The 18,231-nt window shown below is 38.0% G+C and overlaps 3 protein-coding genes across 5 annotated transcripts; all 3 read right to left on the bottom strand.

Annotated features, from left to right (window-relative positions):
- Window positions 1-401: 401 nt before the first annotated feature.
- Window positions 402-6,264, bottom strand: LOC111793836 (putative E3 ubiquitin-protein ligase LIN-1). The gene is made up of 12 exons (XM_023675894.2): window positions 4,738-6,264; window positions 4,506-4,650; window positions 3,451-3,708; window positions 2,984-3,293; window positions 2,776-2,900; window positions 2,578-2,694; window positions 2,234-2,365; window positions 2,033-2,155; window positions 1,815-1,925; window positions 1,581-1,727; window positions 1,247-1,492; window positions 402-726 (listed from the first exon to the last, which is right to left on the bottom strand). Exons 1-12 carry the CDS (start codon window positions 5,850-5,852, stop codon window positions 712-714), a joined length of 2,844 nt encoding a protein of 947 aa, XP_023531662.2. The 5' UTR covers window positions 5,853-6,264; the 3' UTR covers window positions 402-711.
- A 142-nt stretch (window positions 6,265-6,406) lies between these two features.
- LOC111792974 (putative E3 ubiquitin-protein ligase LIN-1) lies at window positions 6,407-12,848 on the bottom strand. 3 transcript variants are annotated; one of them, XM_087123431.1, is made up of 14 exons: window positions 11,928-12,848; window positions 11,329-11,553; window positions 10,019-11,238; window positions 9,762-9,906; window positions 9,332-9,589; window positions 8,872-9,178; window positions 8,627-8,751; window positions 8,429-8,545; window positions 7,754-7,885; window positions 7,553-7,675; window positions 7,351-7,461; window positions 7,115-7,261; window positions 6,779-7,024; window positions 6,407-6,632 (listed from the first exon to the last, which is right to left on the bottom strand). In XM_087123431.1, the coding sequence occupies exons 1-14, from the start codon at window positions 12,729-12,731 to the stop codon at window positions 6,618-6,620; spliced, it is 3,975 nt and encodes a 1,324-aa protein (XP_086979557.1). In that variant the 5' UTR covers window positions 12,732-12,848; the 3' UTR covers window positions 6,407-6,617. The 3 variants fall into 3 exon arrangements, with proteins under 3 accessions (XP_086979557.1, XP_086979558.1, XP_086979559.1); XM_087123432.1 differs by having other exon boundaries at window positions 9,762-9,903; XM_087123433.1 differs by having other exon boundaries at window positions 10,019-11,199.
- A 2,173-nt stretch (window positions 12,849-15,021) lies between these two features.
- LOC111793531 (basic helix-loop-helix (bHLH) DNA-binding superfamily protein) lies at window positions 15,022-17,966 on the bottom strand. The gene is made up of 8 exons (XM_023675457.2): window positions 17,579-17,966; window positions 17,116-17,503; window positions 16,848-16,925; window positions 16,479-16,544; window positions 16,094-16,159; window positions 15,911-15,973; window positions 15,780-15,824; window positions 15,022-15,393 (listed from the first exon to the last, which is right to left on the bottom strand). The coding sequence occupies exons 1-8, from the start codon at window positions 17,821-17,823 to the stop codon at window positions 15,259-15,261; spliced, it is 1,086 nt and encodes a 361-aa protein (XP_023531225.2). The 5' UTR covers window positions 17,824-17,966; the 3' UTR covers window positions 15,022-15,258.
- Between the last annotated feature and the right edge of the window lie 265 nt (window positions 17,967-18,231).

The raw sequence follows: 18,231 nt of genomic DNA, 5'->3' as shown, positions 1-18,231 counted from the left end.
AAAGTAGTGGAGTGGCAACTTTATTTTATTCTTTTTTTTTTTAAGAAAAGAAAATGTCAATTCATTAATATTAATTATTTATGTATTTTTTAAAAATATATTTTAAAGATAAAATATGTTTTTTGTTTGAAAAACCATTTTAAATGTAATTGATTAAATTTGTCCACTCTAAAATCTTAGAACGATCTATATCATTCAACCTTAGTATCTTGATCATTAAGAAAAGTAAGTAAAACTAATGCACACATCAGCCAATTATACTCGATTTAATTATTATTATTATTATAACGAGTTAATTTTTAATATCAACATATCAGCCAACCTATTAATCCGAGTGCATTATAAGATTTTATTTTATTTTATTCGTCTTTCTATTTATTCCCTAATTCGCAAATTAAGTGAACTAGATGAAGGAAATTTTGAGATTCATATACGATATTAAAACTTAGGATAATGCATGGAATAATTTGGCCTACATCTACCTTAAATTTACTGGAGAAGCTTTTGGATGCTTGAATCGTTCATCTTTGGCTCAGTTTCATTCATTCTGGAAGCAATTTTGCTTACCCATGGCTGCACCAGCAAGCTCTTCTGTCTGTAAGTACATACATTTTTCAACACCAATACATCACATATTTCATTTTTGCTGTATACACTTCTATCAAAAGCATACTGTTTAATGTTCTTCAAGCTCATCCCCTCCTTTCTCTGTCACAGTCCCCAAGCCTGCAGAAAACCAGGAAGCTGCTGATATTAACTACTGTTATAGGATGCCACATTTTCAAACTTACTTGGGTAGTGAGATTGAGGTGTTTATGTTTTTCGAGTGATTATGATATTCGTGATAAAATGAAAGATTTGAAAGTTCTAGACGGGAATGACTTTCGAACCACGTTGAAATCTTAAGCCTATAAGTTCCTTTGGATTTGTCTTAGATTTTTGGAATTCATTTATTTCTCTCACGGTTGAGTTGCTTTGGTTTTGGTGCATTTCATGTAACTGGATTCTATGGTTTGAGAATATGGTTGTTCGATCCTTATGGATTAACTGGAAGGGTACAAGCTGTAAATCCTACATGGGGTGTTGAAGGGTTTTATCATTTTGTTCCGAGGCGGACTAGCCTCTCGTCATATTGCAACTGATACATTGGACATATTAACAGGTCTATTCCATCTTAGTGCTCGTTCGTCCCAACGTCTATACAAAAGATTACGTATCAAGATATGAAATAGAAGAAACACTCTACCTGAATTCGACCATCAGATGTTCCAATGACAAGAACATCCTCCCTTTCGTTGAGTGTCATACAAGCAACCTTGCAGATTCTACCAGTTTGAAGTGCGTCTATTTTGTTGAGCTTGTCCCTACCCCAGATTTCAACCACTCCTCCTCTGCCTCCTAAGTAAGTTAGATCTGAGCTTACAGCCATAGTCCTTATATCCATTGCAGTTGACAGTGTTGCAATCACACTGTTGTTTGACATACTCCAAATCTTTTTGCAACAAAAAACTCAGAATTTTCAGTTCTATAAAAAACTGGATCAGACACATAGTGGAAGAATGTGAATGTTAACGTAGTACCTTCACAGCTGCACCATCTAAAGTAGTGCTGGCTGAAAATAATTGTTCGTCGTACATTTGAAGTGACTGAACGATATTGGGCTTTCCCAGTAATTTTCTTGAACCAATGTGGATGTAACTTACGGTTCCTGTAGCCAAATCGACCTCCTAATAGACCACGGAATCGTGTCGTTAGAACACCGAACCAAGAAACAAAGACTTCATAGAAGCAGTAGATCAGAGCAAGAAGAGCACCTGGATGCTACTATCATGGCATCCACAGTAAAGTGTTCCACGCACAAGATTCAAACACTTGACATGTTTGTTTGAGTTTAGTAACTTCGATTCCTCACCCCATGAATAAACCTAAAAGATATTTCTAAGAAATGAGCCACTGACAAACTTTTTCTGGATGAATATGCAGAATTTGATGGTTTTCACAAAGAAAAGAGATGAAGTGTTTGATGCGTTACCCTGATACCAGCTCCATGTGGGATGAAGCAAGCAATGGTCTTTGAAACGACTAAATTATGAACTTGATCCTTCACATCATGAACTTGTATACATTGGATTACATCACTACCTAAAGACCATACCTGCTCATGAAGAAAAGCGATCTTTAAACCGAAGTTCGAAACAATACACGTGAGAGAAAACGATTGATGTTTAAGCACCTTAATGGTCTTGTCTAAAGAGCCACTGTATAGTTTTTCTTCGGATTCTATAATTGCTAGACTGGTGACTCCCTTGGAGTGTTCTTGAGTTTCTTGTAGGAGATGAAGATTAGTTCCTCCAACAGACCAGACCTTTATAGCCAAGCATACGCACCATTGACAGAGAATTAGATAGCAGTAAGTACCAACATATATATATTCAAGAAGCTCCTTTGAATGCTGTAGTTATTACCAGTTCAGAAGACACGATATTGCATTACGAAGATTACAGCGATTCATGGGTGATGTTAATCAGTGGAAAGATTCAAAATATGAAAAAGCATCTTGAGGTGAGGTGAGGATACCTTGATTGTTCCATCAGAATGGCCAGAAATGATTTTTTCTTTGAAATAAGCAATTGATAGCACTTCTCCATTTTTACTGCAATCTACAAGAAACAACTCTTGATGACTCCAGAGTTCCTACGTTAGAACAAGGATATAGAATCATTTCACGGTTCTGTGGAGGGATGAAATAAAATGCCAATAGATGAAACTACTTACGGCACTTGACTCTTCTCCCTCACAAAGAACTTTTAGCATTTCAAAGGCCAATGCTGTTGATCTCCTAAGTTCCTTGAGACCTCTCATGATATCTTTCATGTTGGAACTTAGGTACTGCAGTCCTTCTGGGATTTATATGGCCAAATAACTAATGTTTGTAAGCATTCATATGGGTACCTTTATTCTTGTTTCAAAAGGTTCTACCCACCTGGTTGGTGTACGAAACTGTTCATTCCTAGCAAGGCAAGTGCTTTCTCTTCGATATCCGTTGTTGTTATGAAAATCGATACGAAGTGGTCAAGCAAGCAAACTCGAGCAGCGTCTAGAATCCCCGTGTCTGGAAGAACCTTGAGCATATGACTGAGCCATGTGGCAGAGACAAAGCAAGCAGAAAATAATGCGGCATATTTGCTCTTTAAGCCTTTTGCCAATGGCTCAAACAACAAGCCAAAGTCATGGCTCACAAGTACAAATGCCATCTTTCTTTCCCATTCATCATTTGCTCTCTCTTCTGCCTTCTGTCCAAGTTTGAAGTAAACAAAATTAGTTTTTGAATAACAGAATATCAAACACATAACAGTTATGGCATTGTTGTAGCTTATATATATAAGCCAGCTGCAGAGTTCCAATCATTTAGAAAATATCCAAAAGTATTTGAAATTTCTAGAAACTCACTATTGAAAGTTCAACGTCTCCAGGACCACTGCTATTATTATCTCTTCGTTTGGGTTTCATGCAACCTTTCGCAAATCCAACACGTTCAAGAAGAACATACCTAGCTAAGGGTCTTCCGGATGTACTAAACCTCCCTTGTAAAGACATAATCGTCTCAGCTGCTGAAATTTGAGCTGTTGGAAAGTCAGAATTTCCAAGGCATGATAAAAGAACATCCATTGCTTCTTCACGATATATACTCGACTTTCTTGGTTCGACCTATAAACCAGTGTAGCAATATTGTACTAAGCATGGGAGAGGAATAGAACTTTGAAGTAATGGTAACGCCTCCAGTTGAACAAACTTACTCTAGGAGGGTATGAAGCTAAGAAGCACAACCACTAGTGTGTTAGACACTGGACACTCTAATACTTGCTGGACACACACCAGTCACTTTAACAATAGATGTGTTGTAACAGGCCAAACCCACCGCTAGTAGATATTGTCCTCTTTGAACTTTCTTTTTCGGGCTTCCCCTCAAAATTTTTAAAACGCGTCTGCCATAGAGAGGTTTTCACACCCTTATAAAGAATGCTTCGTTTCCTTCTCCAACCGTTGTTAAATCTCACAATTCATCCCCCTTCGGGACTCAACGTCCTCGCTAGCACTCGTTCCTCTCTCCAGTCGATGTGGGATTTCACAATCCACCCCCCTTTGGAGCCAAACGTCCTCGTTGGCATACCGTCTGATGTTTGACTCTGATACCATTTGTAACAGCCCAAGCCCACCGCTAGCAGATATGTCCTCTTTAGACTTTCCCTTTCAAGTTTTCCCTCAAGGTTTTTAAAACGCGTCTCCTAGGGAGAGGTTTCCGCACCCTTATAAAGAATGTTTCGTTCCCTTCTCCAACCGATGTGGGATCTCACATTATGTTAAACTCTAGTTGTACAAACTCAATATGGATCTATTTGACAAATTGAACAAAAATAATAAACCTTAAAAGCGAAATACATCAAACTCATTTTTTTTACAGAATATTACTGTATAAGCTTATTGAGAGAACGAGATGCTCATACCAAGATATCAAGTTGTAGCAGAAAACCAGCCACAACAGGGCATTGATCTCTGGGGGCAGTCTGCAAATATACCAAAAGGGAGTGCATGGTACTGCATTCACCTCCGTCCTTTATGTTTTGAAGAATTTGTTCATTGAAAGTCCTCCTAAGAGAAAGAAGGATAAATTTCAGTATTAAACTACATGTCTCAATCTCTTGGATTAAGATGTAGACGATCACCAGTAGGACAAACCTGTTTAACTTAACTAACTCAGAGAGAAACATAATGATCTCAAATTGTTCGTCGTTACTCACTTCCATGAAACTTCCCAAAATTGGAGCTAAGTCAGCTTTATCAGCTATGATATTTCTGCACTTCCCATCCTCTTGAATGCATCTTAGCAAGATCCCAACTGCAGCAATCCTCTCCTCTACCTGCTTGGCTTTTAAACTAACTAAAATACTTTCAATTGCATTTTCAGCAAGCACAGCAACAGCAATCAGAGATCCTTCTTTACTCCTTCCCAAAATCTTTCTGAGTAAAATCACCGCAGCAGATTTTGGGCTCAATTGCATCTTATTCCCATCTTCTTTCTTCTTAACAACATTCAAAAGGGAACCGGCCAAGTCCATCTCTTGTAGACGCTGGATGGAAAGTCCAAACCGATATATCAACACAACAGCCTCCATTAAACCACTTTTGAAAAGTGTCACAATACAGTCTACATCCGACTCAACCCGGGTGAGCGTTTGAATGACAGCAGCATCCTTGAATCCCAGCTCTGATAGGAGAAAAATTGTGGCTCTCAAAACCTGGAGATCAACAGAGTTGATAAGGATTTCAACAAGTCCATTGATTACAGGAGGCTTCAACAACATATTTTGAATCTCCACATCCACATTCTCTTCCAACCAAAACCTCTCAACACAAAGCACAGCACTTTCTGCCTCCTCCAAAACTTCAGAAGAAACGATATTGGAAATTGCATGCCTCACCTCCATACTTCTGTTAATGGAGGCTTGACTTATGACACTAACAGGTGAGGTCAAAACAGCCGCGGAGTCAGCCTCATCAAGAGCTTTATCTGTAACAAAGTTAGGATTCTCCTCCAGCCAACTTGCAATCAGTCTTTTGAGCACATAATTGGTTTTGGGAAGTTGGGTGTTTTGCAGCTTCTGTCCAGTGATTGGGCAGGTTGAGTTCCCTCTATCAAGCCATTCTTGAATAGCACTTCGTTCATAAGTCTGACCCGTCTCTATAGTTACTGGATCATAAAAAATGTTGCAAGTGATGGGGCATACGAAGTCCTTAGGATGTGTATTATGCATTTCGCCACTTTCCAGCCCGTTATTGCCGGATTCTTCCATGGCAAAAGCCGAACGCCACCTAAAGGGTTCTCAATTCTTCTATGGAAGCTCTAGTATGTTTTAGCTTCTGGGTCTTAGATATAGAGTCGAACAAAGTCGTTTCGTAGTGATTTCCCCAAAGACAAACAAAAGCAGACAAGAATCCTCAAAAGAATACTAATAGGCTGTGCTTTTTTCCTTGTTAATATCAATTCTGACTAATACCACGGATCAATCTCAGATCCCAAAGAGAATGTCAGAAATATCATCTTCAGCTTTGTGGGCAGCCGAATTGAATCGATAACTGGTTGTGAACCAGCTAGACGATTCTTGCAGGAAGGTGAAATTTGACTTTGATTGGTGGCTCTGGACTTCAAGCAACAGGGTTTGTCCTTCAGCCTTAGTTGGCTGCAGAATACGGAGGAGAAGGAGGTTATCATCACAATGCATTGGATTGAATTCGTTAAATAAGTGTTTAGCAATTTTTTTACCCAATTAGTGATTGGCAAAGTTATTCAATCATAATTTTTTTTATGAACTATTCATAAAATTTGTGAAAAACAGCTAGGATCCAATTGGATGAAGTTGAGTTTTTCCCAACTTTTGATAGCATTGATTGTTTTGAGTAGCCATAGAGATCATGTAGTGCTCAATTTCTAGCAGATTTCTCACATCCCATAACCTCTACAAAATACCCAAGAGATTGTAACTTCTAATACAATATTGATACAAACATTAAAATTACACTTTTGTATCAACATCACGGTGCCATCCTTTCTTTCTCTGTCATAGTTCCCAAGCCTGGTAAAAGAACAGAAAAGAGCTGATTGTTAGCTAATATTGCAGAAGGAGAATGTCGTACTGTCAAACTTACTATGATAGTAAGATTGAGGTGTTTTAAGTTTCTGATAAAGCAAAAGTGATCTGAAATAGAAGAAACATTCTACCTGAATCCTACCATCGGATGTACCGATGACCAGAACATCCTCCCGTTCGTTGAGACTCATGCAAACGACCTTGCAGTTTCTACCAATTTGAAGTGTGTCTATTTTGTTGTGCTTTTCCCTGCTCCAAATTTCAACCACTCCTCCTTTACCTCCCAAGTAAGTTAGATTTGAGCCTACAGCCATAGTTCTTACATCCATTGCCGTTGACAGTGATCCAATCACACCATAGTTCGACCTACACCGGATCTTTTTGGGAACAAAGGAAACTCAATATTCTTAGCACTATAAAACAGGATCGGATAAATAGTCGAAGTAATGTAAATGTTAACGGAGTACCTTCACAGCTGCTCCATCTAAAGCAGTACAGGCTGAAAATAATTGTTCGTCGTAAACTTGTAGTGCATGGATAGGATTGGCCTTTCCCAATAGTTTTCTAGAACCACTGTGGATGTAACTTACGGTACCTGTAGCCAAATCAACCTCCTAATAGACGGTGTAAACAAAGTCGTCAAAACACTGAACCAAGGAACAAAAGACTTCATAGAAGCTGTGGATTGAAGAAAGAATGGTACCTGGATGCTACTATCATGGCATCCACAGTATAGTTTTCCATGCATAAGATTCAAACACTTGACATGTTTGCTTGAGTTAAGTAACTTCGATTCCCCGGCCCATGAATAAACCTTAAATATATTTCAATATGAGCCAGTGACAATCTTCTTCTGAATATAATGTATAAAATGGAATTCGATAATGAAGTATTTGATGAGATACCCTGATACCAACTCCATGGGGGATGAAGCAAGCAACAGATTTTGAAACGACTAAGTTGTGAATTTGTTCCTTCACATCGTGAACTTGTATGCATTGGACTATATCACTACCTAGAGACCATACCTGCGCATGAAGAAAAGTGATCTTTAATCCAGAGTTCGATACAATATATGTGAGAGAAAATGATTGATGTTTAAGCACCTTTATGGTCTTGTCTAAGGAGCCACTGTATAATTTCTCTTCGGATTCTGCAACTGCTAGACTGGTGACTCCCTTAGAGTGCTCTTGAATTTCTTGTAGGAGATGAAGATTAGTGCCTCTAACAGACCAGACCTTTAAACCCAAACAAACACACCATTGTCATAATGGAAAAGCACCAAAATATAAAGAAATTTTGTCCAAGAAACTCCTTCGAATGCTATAGTTATTACCACTTCAAACTCACAATTTTACATTATGGCACAGATTATCTAATTCTATTGTAGTAGTTAATGACCAACGTTAATCAATGAAAAGATTCCAATATGAAAAAGCATCTTGATTCATGATCATGAAAAAGCTAAAATCACAGTTCTCACTAGTTCTCGAATTTATAGACGATCAAATCCAGGAGAAAATCAATGATGTTGACATAGAAAACCTTCTCTCTTCCAAGCTTCAATATATAAATATTGGGCATTGGCAAAATTTGTGAAAGGTGCTTCCATTTTTATGAATATACAATACAAATGCAAGAAGGATAGCTACATACCAATGTAACAATATGTCAGACATATTATCGCAATAGTTTCTAAATGCGATCAACAGATCAATCAAGATATATCAAGGATAAAACTTGAAACTACAACAGATGGTTGGTACGTGAGGTGAAGATACCTTCATTGTTCCATCTGAATGGCCAGAGATGATCCGTTCCTTGCAATGAGCAATTGATAGTACTTCTCCATTTCTACTGCAATCTACTTTGAACAATTCATGATGACTCCAGAGTTCCTATATTAGAAGAAGGATATGGAATCATTTCATGGTTCCACAGCAAGCGACAATAAGATATCAATAGGTGCACATACTTACAGTACTCGAGTCTTGTCCCTCACATAGGACTTTTAGCATATCAAAGGCCAATGGCGTTGATCTCCTAAATTCCTTGAGACCTCTCATAATATTTTTCATGTCGGAACTTAGGTACTGCAGTCCTTCTGGAATTCACATGGGCAAGAAACTAATGTCGGTAAACATCTAAATAATGAATGGAAAGTACCATGAGGCTGCAGAAAGAATATGACATTCATGTTTTTGTTTCACAAATTGTTACCCACCGGGTTCATGTACGAAACTGTTTATTGCTAGCAAGCTAAGTGCTTTCTCTTCAATATCTGTCGTCATTGTGAAAATCGATAAGAAGTGATCGAGCAAGAAAATTCGAGCAGCTTCTAGAATCCCCGTGTCAGGAAGAGTTCCAAGCATATGACTCAGCCATGTTGCAGAGACAAAGCATGCTGAAAATAGCGCTGCACATTTGCTCTTTAAGCCTTTTGCCAATGGTTCAAGCAGCAACCCAAAGTCATGGTTTACAAGTACAAATGCCATTTTTCTTTCCCACTCATCAGTTGCCTTATCTTCTTCCTTTTATGCCAATTTTAAGTAAATGGATTTATTTTTTGAATAAAAGAATATGAACCACATAAAAGTTATGGGATCATAACTTGTATATAGGCCAACTACAGAGATCCAAGCATTGAACAAAATATAAATATCCAAAATTTCAAGAAAACTCACCCTTGTAAGGTCAACTTCTCCAAGAGCATCACCAATATTCTCACTTCCTATGGGTTTCCTGTGATTTTTAGTAAGGCCAGCACGTTCAAGAAGAAAATACCTAGCTAAGGGTTGTCCGGAGGTGTTAAACCTTCCTTGTAAAGACATTATCGTCTCAGCAGCAGAAATTTGAGCTGTTGGGAAGTCAGAATCTCTGAGGCATGAAATAAGGACATCCATCGCCTCTTCACGATAGATACTCATCTTTAGTGGTTCCACCTATAAACGAGTACCGAAACGTCGAAGCATGGGAACAACATAAAACTTCAGAAGTAAAAGAAATATGCTTTACCAGAAAACAAACTTGCCTATTAAACTAGAAGAAAAAATGTTAAAGACGGACTTGAAAGTTCTATCCGCCTAACTACAAAAGAAAATGTGATACCCATACCAAGATATCAAGTTGTAGCAAAAGACCAGCCACTACAGGGCATTGATCTCTGTGGGCAGTTTGTAAGTACGTCAAAAGGGAGTGCATAGTGCTGCATTCGCTTCCATCCTTAATGTTTCGAAGAATTTTTTCGTTCGAAGTCCTCCTAAGAAACAGAAGGATAACTTCCATTATTGCAACTACATGTCTCAATCTATTGGATTTACCCTCAAGATATTGATGAAAAAGATGTGTTGACAATGATTAGGACAACATACCTGTTTAATTTAACCAACTCAGAGAGAAACATAATGATCTCGAATTGTTCGTCGTTACTCACTTTCGTGAAACTTGACAAAATCAGAGCTAAGTCGGCTTTATCAGCTATAATATTTCTACACTTCCAATCCTCCTGAATGCATCTTAGCAAGATTCCAACTGCAGCAATCCGCTCCTCCACCTGCTTAGCTTTCAAACTACCTAAAATACTTTCAATTGCATTTTCAGCAAGCACAGCAACAACAGTCGGAGATCCTTCTTTACTCCCCAAAATCTTTCTAAGCAAAAGCACTGCAGCAGATTTATGGCTCAAACGCATCTTATTCACATCTTCTTCTTTCTTTTTAACAACATTCAAAAGGGAACCGACTATGTCCATTTCTTGTAGAGTTTGGCTGGAAAGTCCCAACTGATATATTAACAGAACAGCCTCGACAACACCTCTTTTGAAAAGAGTCACAATACAGTTCACATCTGACTCGACTCGAGTGAGCGTTTCAATCACAATATCACCCTTGAATCCCAGCTCTGATAGAAGAAAGATTGCCGCTCTCAAGACCTGAAGATCAACAGAATTGACAAGGATCTCAACAAGTCCATTGATTACAGAAGGCTTCAACAACATATGTTGAACATCCCCTTCCACATTTTCTTCCAACCAGAACCTCTCCACACAAAGCACGGCAGTTTCCGCCTCCTCCAAAACTTCAGAAGTACAGAGATTGGTAATTGCACGCCTCATCTCATTCATACTTCTGTCAATGGAGGCTTGGCTTATGAAACTAACAGGTGAGGTTAAAACAGCCACTGATTCAGCCTCATCAAGAGCTTTGTCCAATACAAAATTGGGATTCTCCTCTAACCAGCTTGCAATAAGTCGTTTGAGGACATAATTGGTTTTGGGAAGTTGGGTATTTTGCAGCTTCTGTCCAGTGATTGGGCAGGTCAAGTTACCTCTATCAAGCCATTCTTGAATGGCACTGCGCTCATAAGTCTGACCCGTCTCTATAGTTACTGGGTCATAAAAAATGTTGCAAGTTATGGGACATACAAAGTCCTTAGGGGGTGTAATATGCTTTTCACCACTTTCCGGCGAGGCGCTGCGGGAATTTTCCATAGCATAATCCAACTCCAATGATTGGGTTATGGTCTGTTTTAGCTTCTGGTTCTTGGGTTTCGGCTGTTCAGAATCAAACAATGTCTTTTCGAGGTCATTTTCCTAAAAACAAACAAAAGGAAACGTATAATATCAAAAGGGGAACAATGGGTTGTGTTTTTTTCTCCTTGTTAACATTGATTCTTATTTTACCTCGAATTCAGTCTCAGATCCCAACGAGAAAATTTCAGAAGAATCGTCTTGGTCTTGGGCGGTCGACTTGAAGATAGAAAAAGTTCTCGAGCTGCTGGATGATTCTTGCTCGGAGATGAAATTGAAAGGTCCGAATACTTGGGAACGAACACACGGCGGCGGCGCTGACTTTGCTTTATTGGTACAGTCAACCTCGAGCGTTTGTTCTTCTTCGATCCAAATTGGCTGCAGAATACGGAAGAGAAGGAAGTCATAATCAAACGTATAGCTTGAAGTCGTCGACGAAATTTCTATGGGTCTTTCGGGAACCGTGGAAGTTTCTAAATTTGTGCAATTTCTTAAAGACCCATTATGATCAAAGCTTAATGCTGCGAGGGATTTGATTGTTAAAAAGAATTAGTAAATGGATTAATGAAAAAATTAGTTAAACACTATTAAGAAATAATGGAAACTCTATCTAGTTTTCACTATTATTAAGAAAATATTTGAATTCTTTAACTAATTTTGAAATTTTCAAAAATATTTATTTAGTTTTTAAGCATTGTCTTATTAGATTAATTAAACCAAAGATTAATGATGGGAACAGTGGTAGATATTACATTATACCGTCCATTGGGTAAACAGAGCTGCTCTGTTCTGGGTTTCTGTTCTGCAATCTGTTCCATTTCCTTCCACTTCTCATTCTTATCCAATATTTTAACCATTGGAATTGCGATCGATCCACCATTGTCTTTTCTTTCTAAAACCCTTTTGAAATGTTTAGCAAAAACTCTGCAATTTTTGTCCAAAACCCGCTCGTAATTGCTTTCCAGTTCCTTCAGCTTCAAAGTCTGATCAATGCTCAACTTCGACAACGATTTCGTGCAAGGAAAAACCTCCGACTCATCGCTGATTGAATGTTCGGTAGTGTTGTTGATTAAATTCGAGGGGAAGAACGTCAGGATTTCGGATCTCTGTTCGTGGAACCAGTGAATAATTGGAAGAAAATGGCGGAGAAAGAGCTCCTCGAAGAGAATCGGAGCGATTTCGGAGCGAGCCAACGAAGGGTCCGAGAGGAATAAATGGAGTAGGTTAAGAGCGGAGTTGAGATTTTGGTGATTGAGGCCGTAAATTAGGGATAATAGAAAAGAAGAACAGGCGTTTTCAGGAAGGGAGAGGAGTAATTCTTCCGCGCAACGGAGAGAAGAGGATTTGATCGAAGAGTTATCGGTTAAGATGGCATTTTCGAGAGCTTCGGCTGCAAGCTCTAGGGGTTTTAGGGCAATCTCGTCTGAGAGTGAGATTATGTCGTACACGACGGAGAGAAGGCGCTTTCGGAGTTCGGATTGGGCAAGTATTTCAGAGATGAAGGCGGATATGTGGTGGAGAATACTCGACGCGGTGATGGCACCGGTGGCCACCATTGCACCGGTAACGATGGTGGTCGAATTGGTGGAAGAAAATAAAATATGGCCGAAAGTGTGGCGGACGCAGGATGATGATTCTGATTGCCGGCAGGAATTTTGGTGAATATAATAAAGGGCAAGTACAGTGCCGCCGCGGCCGGCTTGACTGAATATTTCATTGCATTGCAGAACTGATCAAACAATCAAGTCTAATGCAGACAAAGCAGATGCTTCCATATAAAAGGTAAAGCCCAAGCTTCTCTGTTCTTGATATCTCACTTGTTGGGCTATAAATTCATGAGATTTTTGTTAGTTTTCGTGTTAGCTATGCCAGATTTATGCACATGAATGGTTATTATACTGAATGAAATGGGGAGAAATTGAAAGCTTGAAACTTTACCAAGAATTGAGTCATTACGGATTTCATGACCTTTTCTCTAAAATCAAAAGATCATATAACAGTAACCATGACTTTTAGAAAAATCAGAGACCACGGGAGAAGATCCTGCAGAAGAATTGAGATATAAATTGATACGGACGTTTGAATCGTCTTTTGGATTACCTCCATTATCTCAAGTTTTGATCGAATTAATACATTGACACAAATAGTTCATAGGAAAAAATTGAGTTATTTGGGCTCGGGAGGGTTCACAGGGCGAACTCCTAGTTTTCGGATACGAGATATTCATCCTGTCATAATGCAACGGACTTTTACGATTGTGTTGCACTCACTCACAACATTGAGTGAGTCAGGCCAATTTGGGTTCGCGTCGCTTACGACTGGGCAACGTATACTCAAAGTCTCTAGCCCCGTTTTGAGGAGAAAGTTTTAAAAAACGAGGGCAGTGATTTTTTAAAACAAGATTGAAAACAGCATATGACTATAAGCAAAATGCAACACAGCGGCTTAAATAATATATAACTTTTCCGTTGGGAAGTGTTAGGGGACAACACATAGGACTCAACTTTCCGGTTAGGAAGAGTTAGGGGACAACACATAGGCCTCAATATTAGCGTGGAGGTGCTGCAGCATCCATAGCACCTGAAGAACCAACGCAAAGCCAGTCCCTAAGAGGGCAGTGTCATGGTGCTGTGTGCATTGAGCGTTCACCTAAGAATTGAGACAACGCCATGGCGCTTCAAATACATATAAACAAGAAGTTGATTCAAAGTGTTGGCAAGGAAAAAAACAAGATGTTGAATATTCACAACAATACAGTGACAATAAGCATTAGTTTGTCGTAAAAACTGCTAGTATCTGCTTTAAAATACAAGATCGTTATCAAAGAGAATCGAATAGTCGAATAAGTCAAACCGAGTTGTTAAAGGACAATTGGTTTTGTGTTGGGTTAAGTATCAAAGCTGCTAACAAAGAGCCAAAGGCAGAGTGGTGGTTTGTGTTTGTGTTTGTGTAGTGAGAAGAAATTATCAATTATTTTACCAAATTTGTGTCTTTTCCAAATGGGATTTTCCAGTCGTTGAGGTTATTTCAAATTCATCAATTTTGGAGCCATCTCTCTGTCTCCATGCAAATGAAAATGAGAGGGAAACCCAAAAACAAGAGAAAGAAAAACAACAACAACAAGAAAGAAAAATAAAGAAGATCTCTACTCCCTCTTTTGATTTTTATCATCTTTGAGGTCCCAATTCTTCAGAGTTCTTGGGTTGTCAATTCCAAAGGGTTAAAACTGGGCCACACTCAAACAGATCATAAAGGAACTCATACCAATAGCCCATGTCAACCTAAAATGGCATCTAAGCTTAGTTTAGATCATCTTCTAAACTAATTTTCAATTTCTCCAAACCAACCCAAAAGATTATACGATGGAATTTTCAACTCAAGATTCACGATCGTCGCACTTTTTTATAAAAGGAGGATAGCCACTTATATTCATACGTCATAATCAATGGCTACCCTAGTGATGGTTGATGTGAGATTCCACATCAATTTGAGAGAGAAACGAATGTCAACGAGGACGTTGGGCCCCTAAGGGAGATGAATTGTGAAACCCCACATCGGTTGGAGAGAAGAACGAAACATACTTTATAAGGGTGTGAAAACCTCTCATAGCCTTTTAAAAACTTTGAGGGGAAGCCCAAAAAAACAATATCTACTAGCGGTGAGGTTAAGCAGTTACCATAGAAAGGAAAACCCAAATTTCAATACTAGAATATATATTTGTTAAGCAGCTGCCCATTTAGGAAAAGGATAGAATCTCATCACATTCCCTAATAACTACATTAAAACATGAATAATAGTAATAATAATGATCATTTTCAACTATAAAACTAAGATTAAAAGCCACAATTACTAAGAAAAGATTAGATTTTGAAAGCATCTGCTACAGCACACTTCTTGTATAATATTTTTGTGGTTGGAGTATGTTTGCATAGCATCATGAGCAATCAGCCTTTGGTTTTCTTTAGCAGATTGACTGCTCATGATGTTATATCAGTTTCATAATGTGGCTCTCTCCATTCTCTTCTTTTTTCTACTCTTGCTGCTTGCTGTAACTGCCCTATCAAATCCCCTCCACCGCCCCGTCTACCGGAAACCACCACCGCCGCCGAACGCCGGAGCCCAATAATCTGCTCCATTGTCACTCCCAACTTGCAGGGTGCAGGAGACTGGAACCAGACACAGTCCTCTACTCCTCAGATCCTTCTTTCCCTCTTCATCCTAAAACAAGTTTCAAAATATATCATTAATAATTTTCTCAAAGCTCTTAAATTCTCATTCAAGAGCTTGTGAAAACGAAAACCCATGAGCCAAAAAGTTGAAATTGAAAGAAAAATGTAATCTTTTTCTTTTGTTGGGTGAAATTAATTTATAGGATTGATGTTTTTGAAGTCAATAAAGCTGAAAACATTGTTGTTTTTAAGAAACTTTATTCATCAACACATAACTTTCTCAGAATCTATAGTTATATATGAAAACCTTTTACATTGAGATTCAAAAAACAAACATAAAATTTTCCCAACAATCTTTTTTAAAATTTTATTCCAACTTTAAGTCAACAAAGTCAGTAGAAAAACATAAAAACAAATTACATTAAGGAAACTCACCTGGTCAGTGTGTTCAGGAAAAACACTATTTATGTCCCCTTGAACCTAAAAAAAATGAAATTTTTGTGGATAAATTTGAAATGGGTGAGAAGGGAATTTTATAAATTTTAGGGCCAATTCAGTTTGCTTACAGAATGTTGTTGGAGCTGCCTCGTAGTTGCCGAAGTATTGCCCAAGTAGGGTAAGCTGAGGGCCTGAATCCAATGCAGAAATGTTAAAATTAGTTTAGTATATTTTTGTTTGGAGTAATTTAAAAGTGAAAAGAGGAATCTGGGAATGCATGGTTGTTTGAGGAAAAGAAGAAGAAACATCACCTCAATTTGACTGTGGAGGAATCTGATGTATCCAATAGCTTCTAACAAAACTGAAGCTGTGTCAGTCTGTACCAATTAAAACACAACCTCAGCTCCACGCCACAACCATCCAAATTCATATTTCCATGTGCCCTTTTTTTTTCATTCTTTTTTTTTTTTTTTTTTTTAGTGCCCTAACCTGAATATTCGCCTAATCTTGGATCACAAATAATCAAACAAAACTATATATTATGCTTCTTTTTCATACTTTTCTGGGTTCATAACTTCAACAAACACCACCTCATTTTGTACACAAAAGTTAAGTGAACCAAAAAGTTGCTTTTTTTAGAACAATGATATAGTAAATTAAGAGGGTTAATCAGGGAAATTACTGTGGGGATTTTACCTTCCCAAATGGGGAAACTAGCTGGTGGAGAGCGGTAATTCTGTCACCTAATTTTTCCTTCCTCACCTGGGTTTTTTTTTTTTTTTTTTTTTTTTTTATAATTATTTTTTAGCAAAAAGACAGCAAAAGGAAGAATCAGTCATGTATACAACACGTAATAAAATTGTAATATTTAGGGTTATTTTTGGATGAAAAAAAAGGCCACAAAGAGAATTAAGAATCAGAGGAGAGGAGAAATGGACAAGCAAGAACGACAATTATAGGATGAGAAGAAGAGATGTTTTTGTGTTGTTTGGTTTTTATTTCCATGTGGGTTGCTTCTCAATCTTTTTTTTTTTTTTTTTTTTTTTTTTTTTTTTTTTTTTTTACCTTGAAAGTGGTTTGGTTTGAAGAGGATTGAACTCTGGCCTTCTTCACTGCCCCACCACCTGCTGCATTGCTGTTACACTTGACAAACACAAACACAACACACAAACAAATATTCAATTAACATTCTTGATTTTTTTCAAATCATTTCAACAAAAAGCAAACCAAGATTCAAAATCCCGCTAATTTAGGGAATTAATTAAAAACAATAATTACTATAGGGTTTGATCCACCCACAATCAGATCAAAAGAAGAAGTTTTTTGTAGTAACCTCGGAGGAGCGATCAGGAGGGGGATGTCGAGGGCGAGAATCCGGAGGAGAGTTGGTATTATTGTTTGAAAAATCCAACATGTTACTACTGAAACTTGTGACACATGATTGAGGAGACGAGACCGGTATGATAGACGACCAGGTTTGTTTCGGAGGCAACGAAGGATAATTATCGCCATCGACACCGCCACCGCTACCACCATGTCCATAAACATAGGCACAGGAGGTTGCATGAGCTGAGTTCTCCTTCTTGACATCAACATGTTGTTGTTGGTGATGAGTAGTAGTGTTAGTATTCAAAATCTCCTCTTCCCAATCCTCCAATTTCTTGCCTTGAAACACTCCCCCCATACAACCCTTTTGATCATCTTCACCCACTAAACCACCCCTATAACAAACACAAATCAAATCATTAAAATTAAAACAATACATAAATTTAAAAAATAAAAAAAGAGAGATTTACAATAGAAGGTGGCTCCAAGATTCTGGAAGCTGATCCTTGTCTTGAGCAAAATCATAGAGGAAATTAGAAGGAAAGGGAAGGGAAGAGTGAGGGAAAAGGAAATTGGGAGAGTTATTATTGGGAGAAGATTGTTGTGTGGATGATGTTCTAATGCTGCCACTGTTCACCATATTCCACCAGCTAGGGTTTTCTGAGCCCATCATTTGTTGCTGCATAACTGAGCTCTGCAACGCCCCTCTATTCATGTCTTCCTCACCTTGATCTTCTTTTCTTCTTCAAAATGGAGGGGGAGCCAACCCACGGCCTTACCGAACAAAACTCTCAATTTTCCTCCTACCCAACTATAAGTAGGCTAAAAAAAAAACTCCCTTTTTTTTTTTTTTTTTTTTTCGTAGAGAATTTGAATTAATCATAGAGTTTGAGAGAGAACCTTTGTTTGTCTTTATATGCTGTTTTTTTTTTTTTTTTTTTTTTTTTTAATTTCTTTGCTTTTTCTTCTGCTTTTACTTTATCCCAAAGCTGTGTGGGACAAGAAAGGTAGAGTTAGCAATTCCCATAAAATTTAGAGGAAAAAAAAAAAAAAAAAGAATTTTTGTAAACACAGCAGGAATGGCATCATTGTTCAGCTTACATTTTGTTGATCATCTCAAATC

This window comes from Cucurbita pepo, chromosome 4 (assembly GCF_057944985.1).
Source record: "Cucurbita pepo subsp. pepo isolate OVF chromosome 4, ASM5794498v1, whole genome shotgun sequence".
In the NCBI taxonomy this organism is placed as follows: domain Eukaryota; kingdom Viridiplantae; phylum Streptophyta; class Magnoliopsida; order Cucurbitales; family Cucurbitaceae; genus Cucurbita; species Cucurbita pepo.
The sequence above is the reverse complement of the archived record's forward strand: the minus strand, read 5'-3'. Positions and strand labels throughout refer to the sequence as shown.

Excerpts from the sequence above, each read along its gene's own strand:
- LOC111793836 (XM_023675894.2), bottom strand. The coding sequence starts at position 5,852 with ATGGAAGAATCCGGCAATAACGGGCTGGAAAGTGGCGAAATGCATAAT. Across the intron at positions 4,651-4,737 it reads GAGTTAGTTAAGTTAAACAG|GAGGACTTTCAATGAACAAA; the intron begins GTTTGTCCTACT and ends TCTTTCTCTTAG. Across the intron at positions 2,366-2,577 it reads ATTCTGATGGAACAATCAAG|GTCTGGTCTGTTGGAGGAAC; the intron begins GTATCCTCACCT and ends TTGGCTATAAAG.
- LOC111792974 (XM_087123431.1), bottom strand. The coding sequence starts at position 12,731 with ATGGTGGCCACCGGTGCCATCACCGCGTCGAGTATTCTCCACCACATA. Across the intron at positions 7,462-7,552 it reads CCCATGGAGTTGGTATCAGG|GTTTATTCATGGGCCGGGGA; the intron begins GTATCTCATCAA and ends AATATATTTAAG. Across the intron at positions 7,262-7,350 it reads GCCATGATAGTAGCATCCAG|GAGGTTGATTTGGCTACAGG; the intron begins GTACCATTCTTT and ends ACCGTCTATTAG.
- LOC111793531 (XM_023675457.2), bottom strand. The coding sequence starts at position 17,823 with ATGAATAGAGGGGCGTTGCAGAGCTCAGTTATGCAGCAACAAATGATG. Across the intron at positions 16,926-17,115 it reads CTCCTGATCGCTCCTCCGAG|TGTAACAGCAATGCAGCAGG; the intron begins GTTACTACAAAA and ends GTGTTTGTCAAG. Across the intron at positions 16,160-16,478 it reads TAGTTTCCCCATTTGGGAAG|ACTGACACAGCTTCAGTTTT; the intron begins GTAAAATCCCCA and ends TAATTGGTACAG.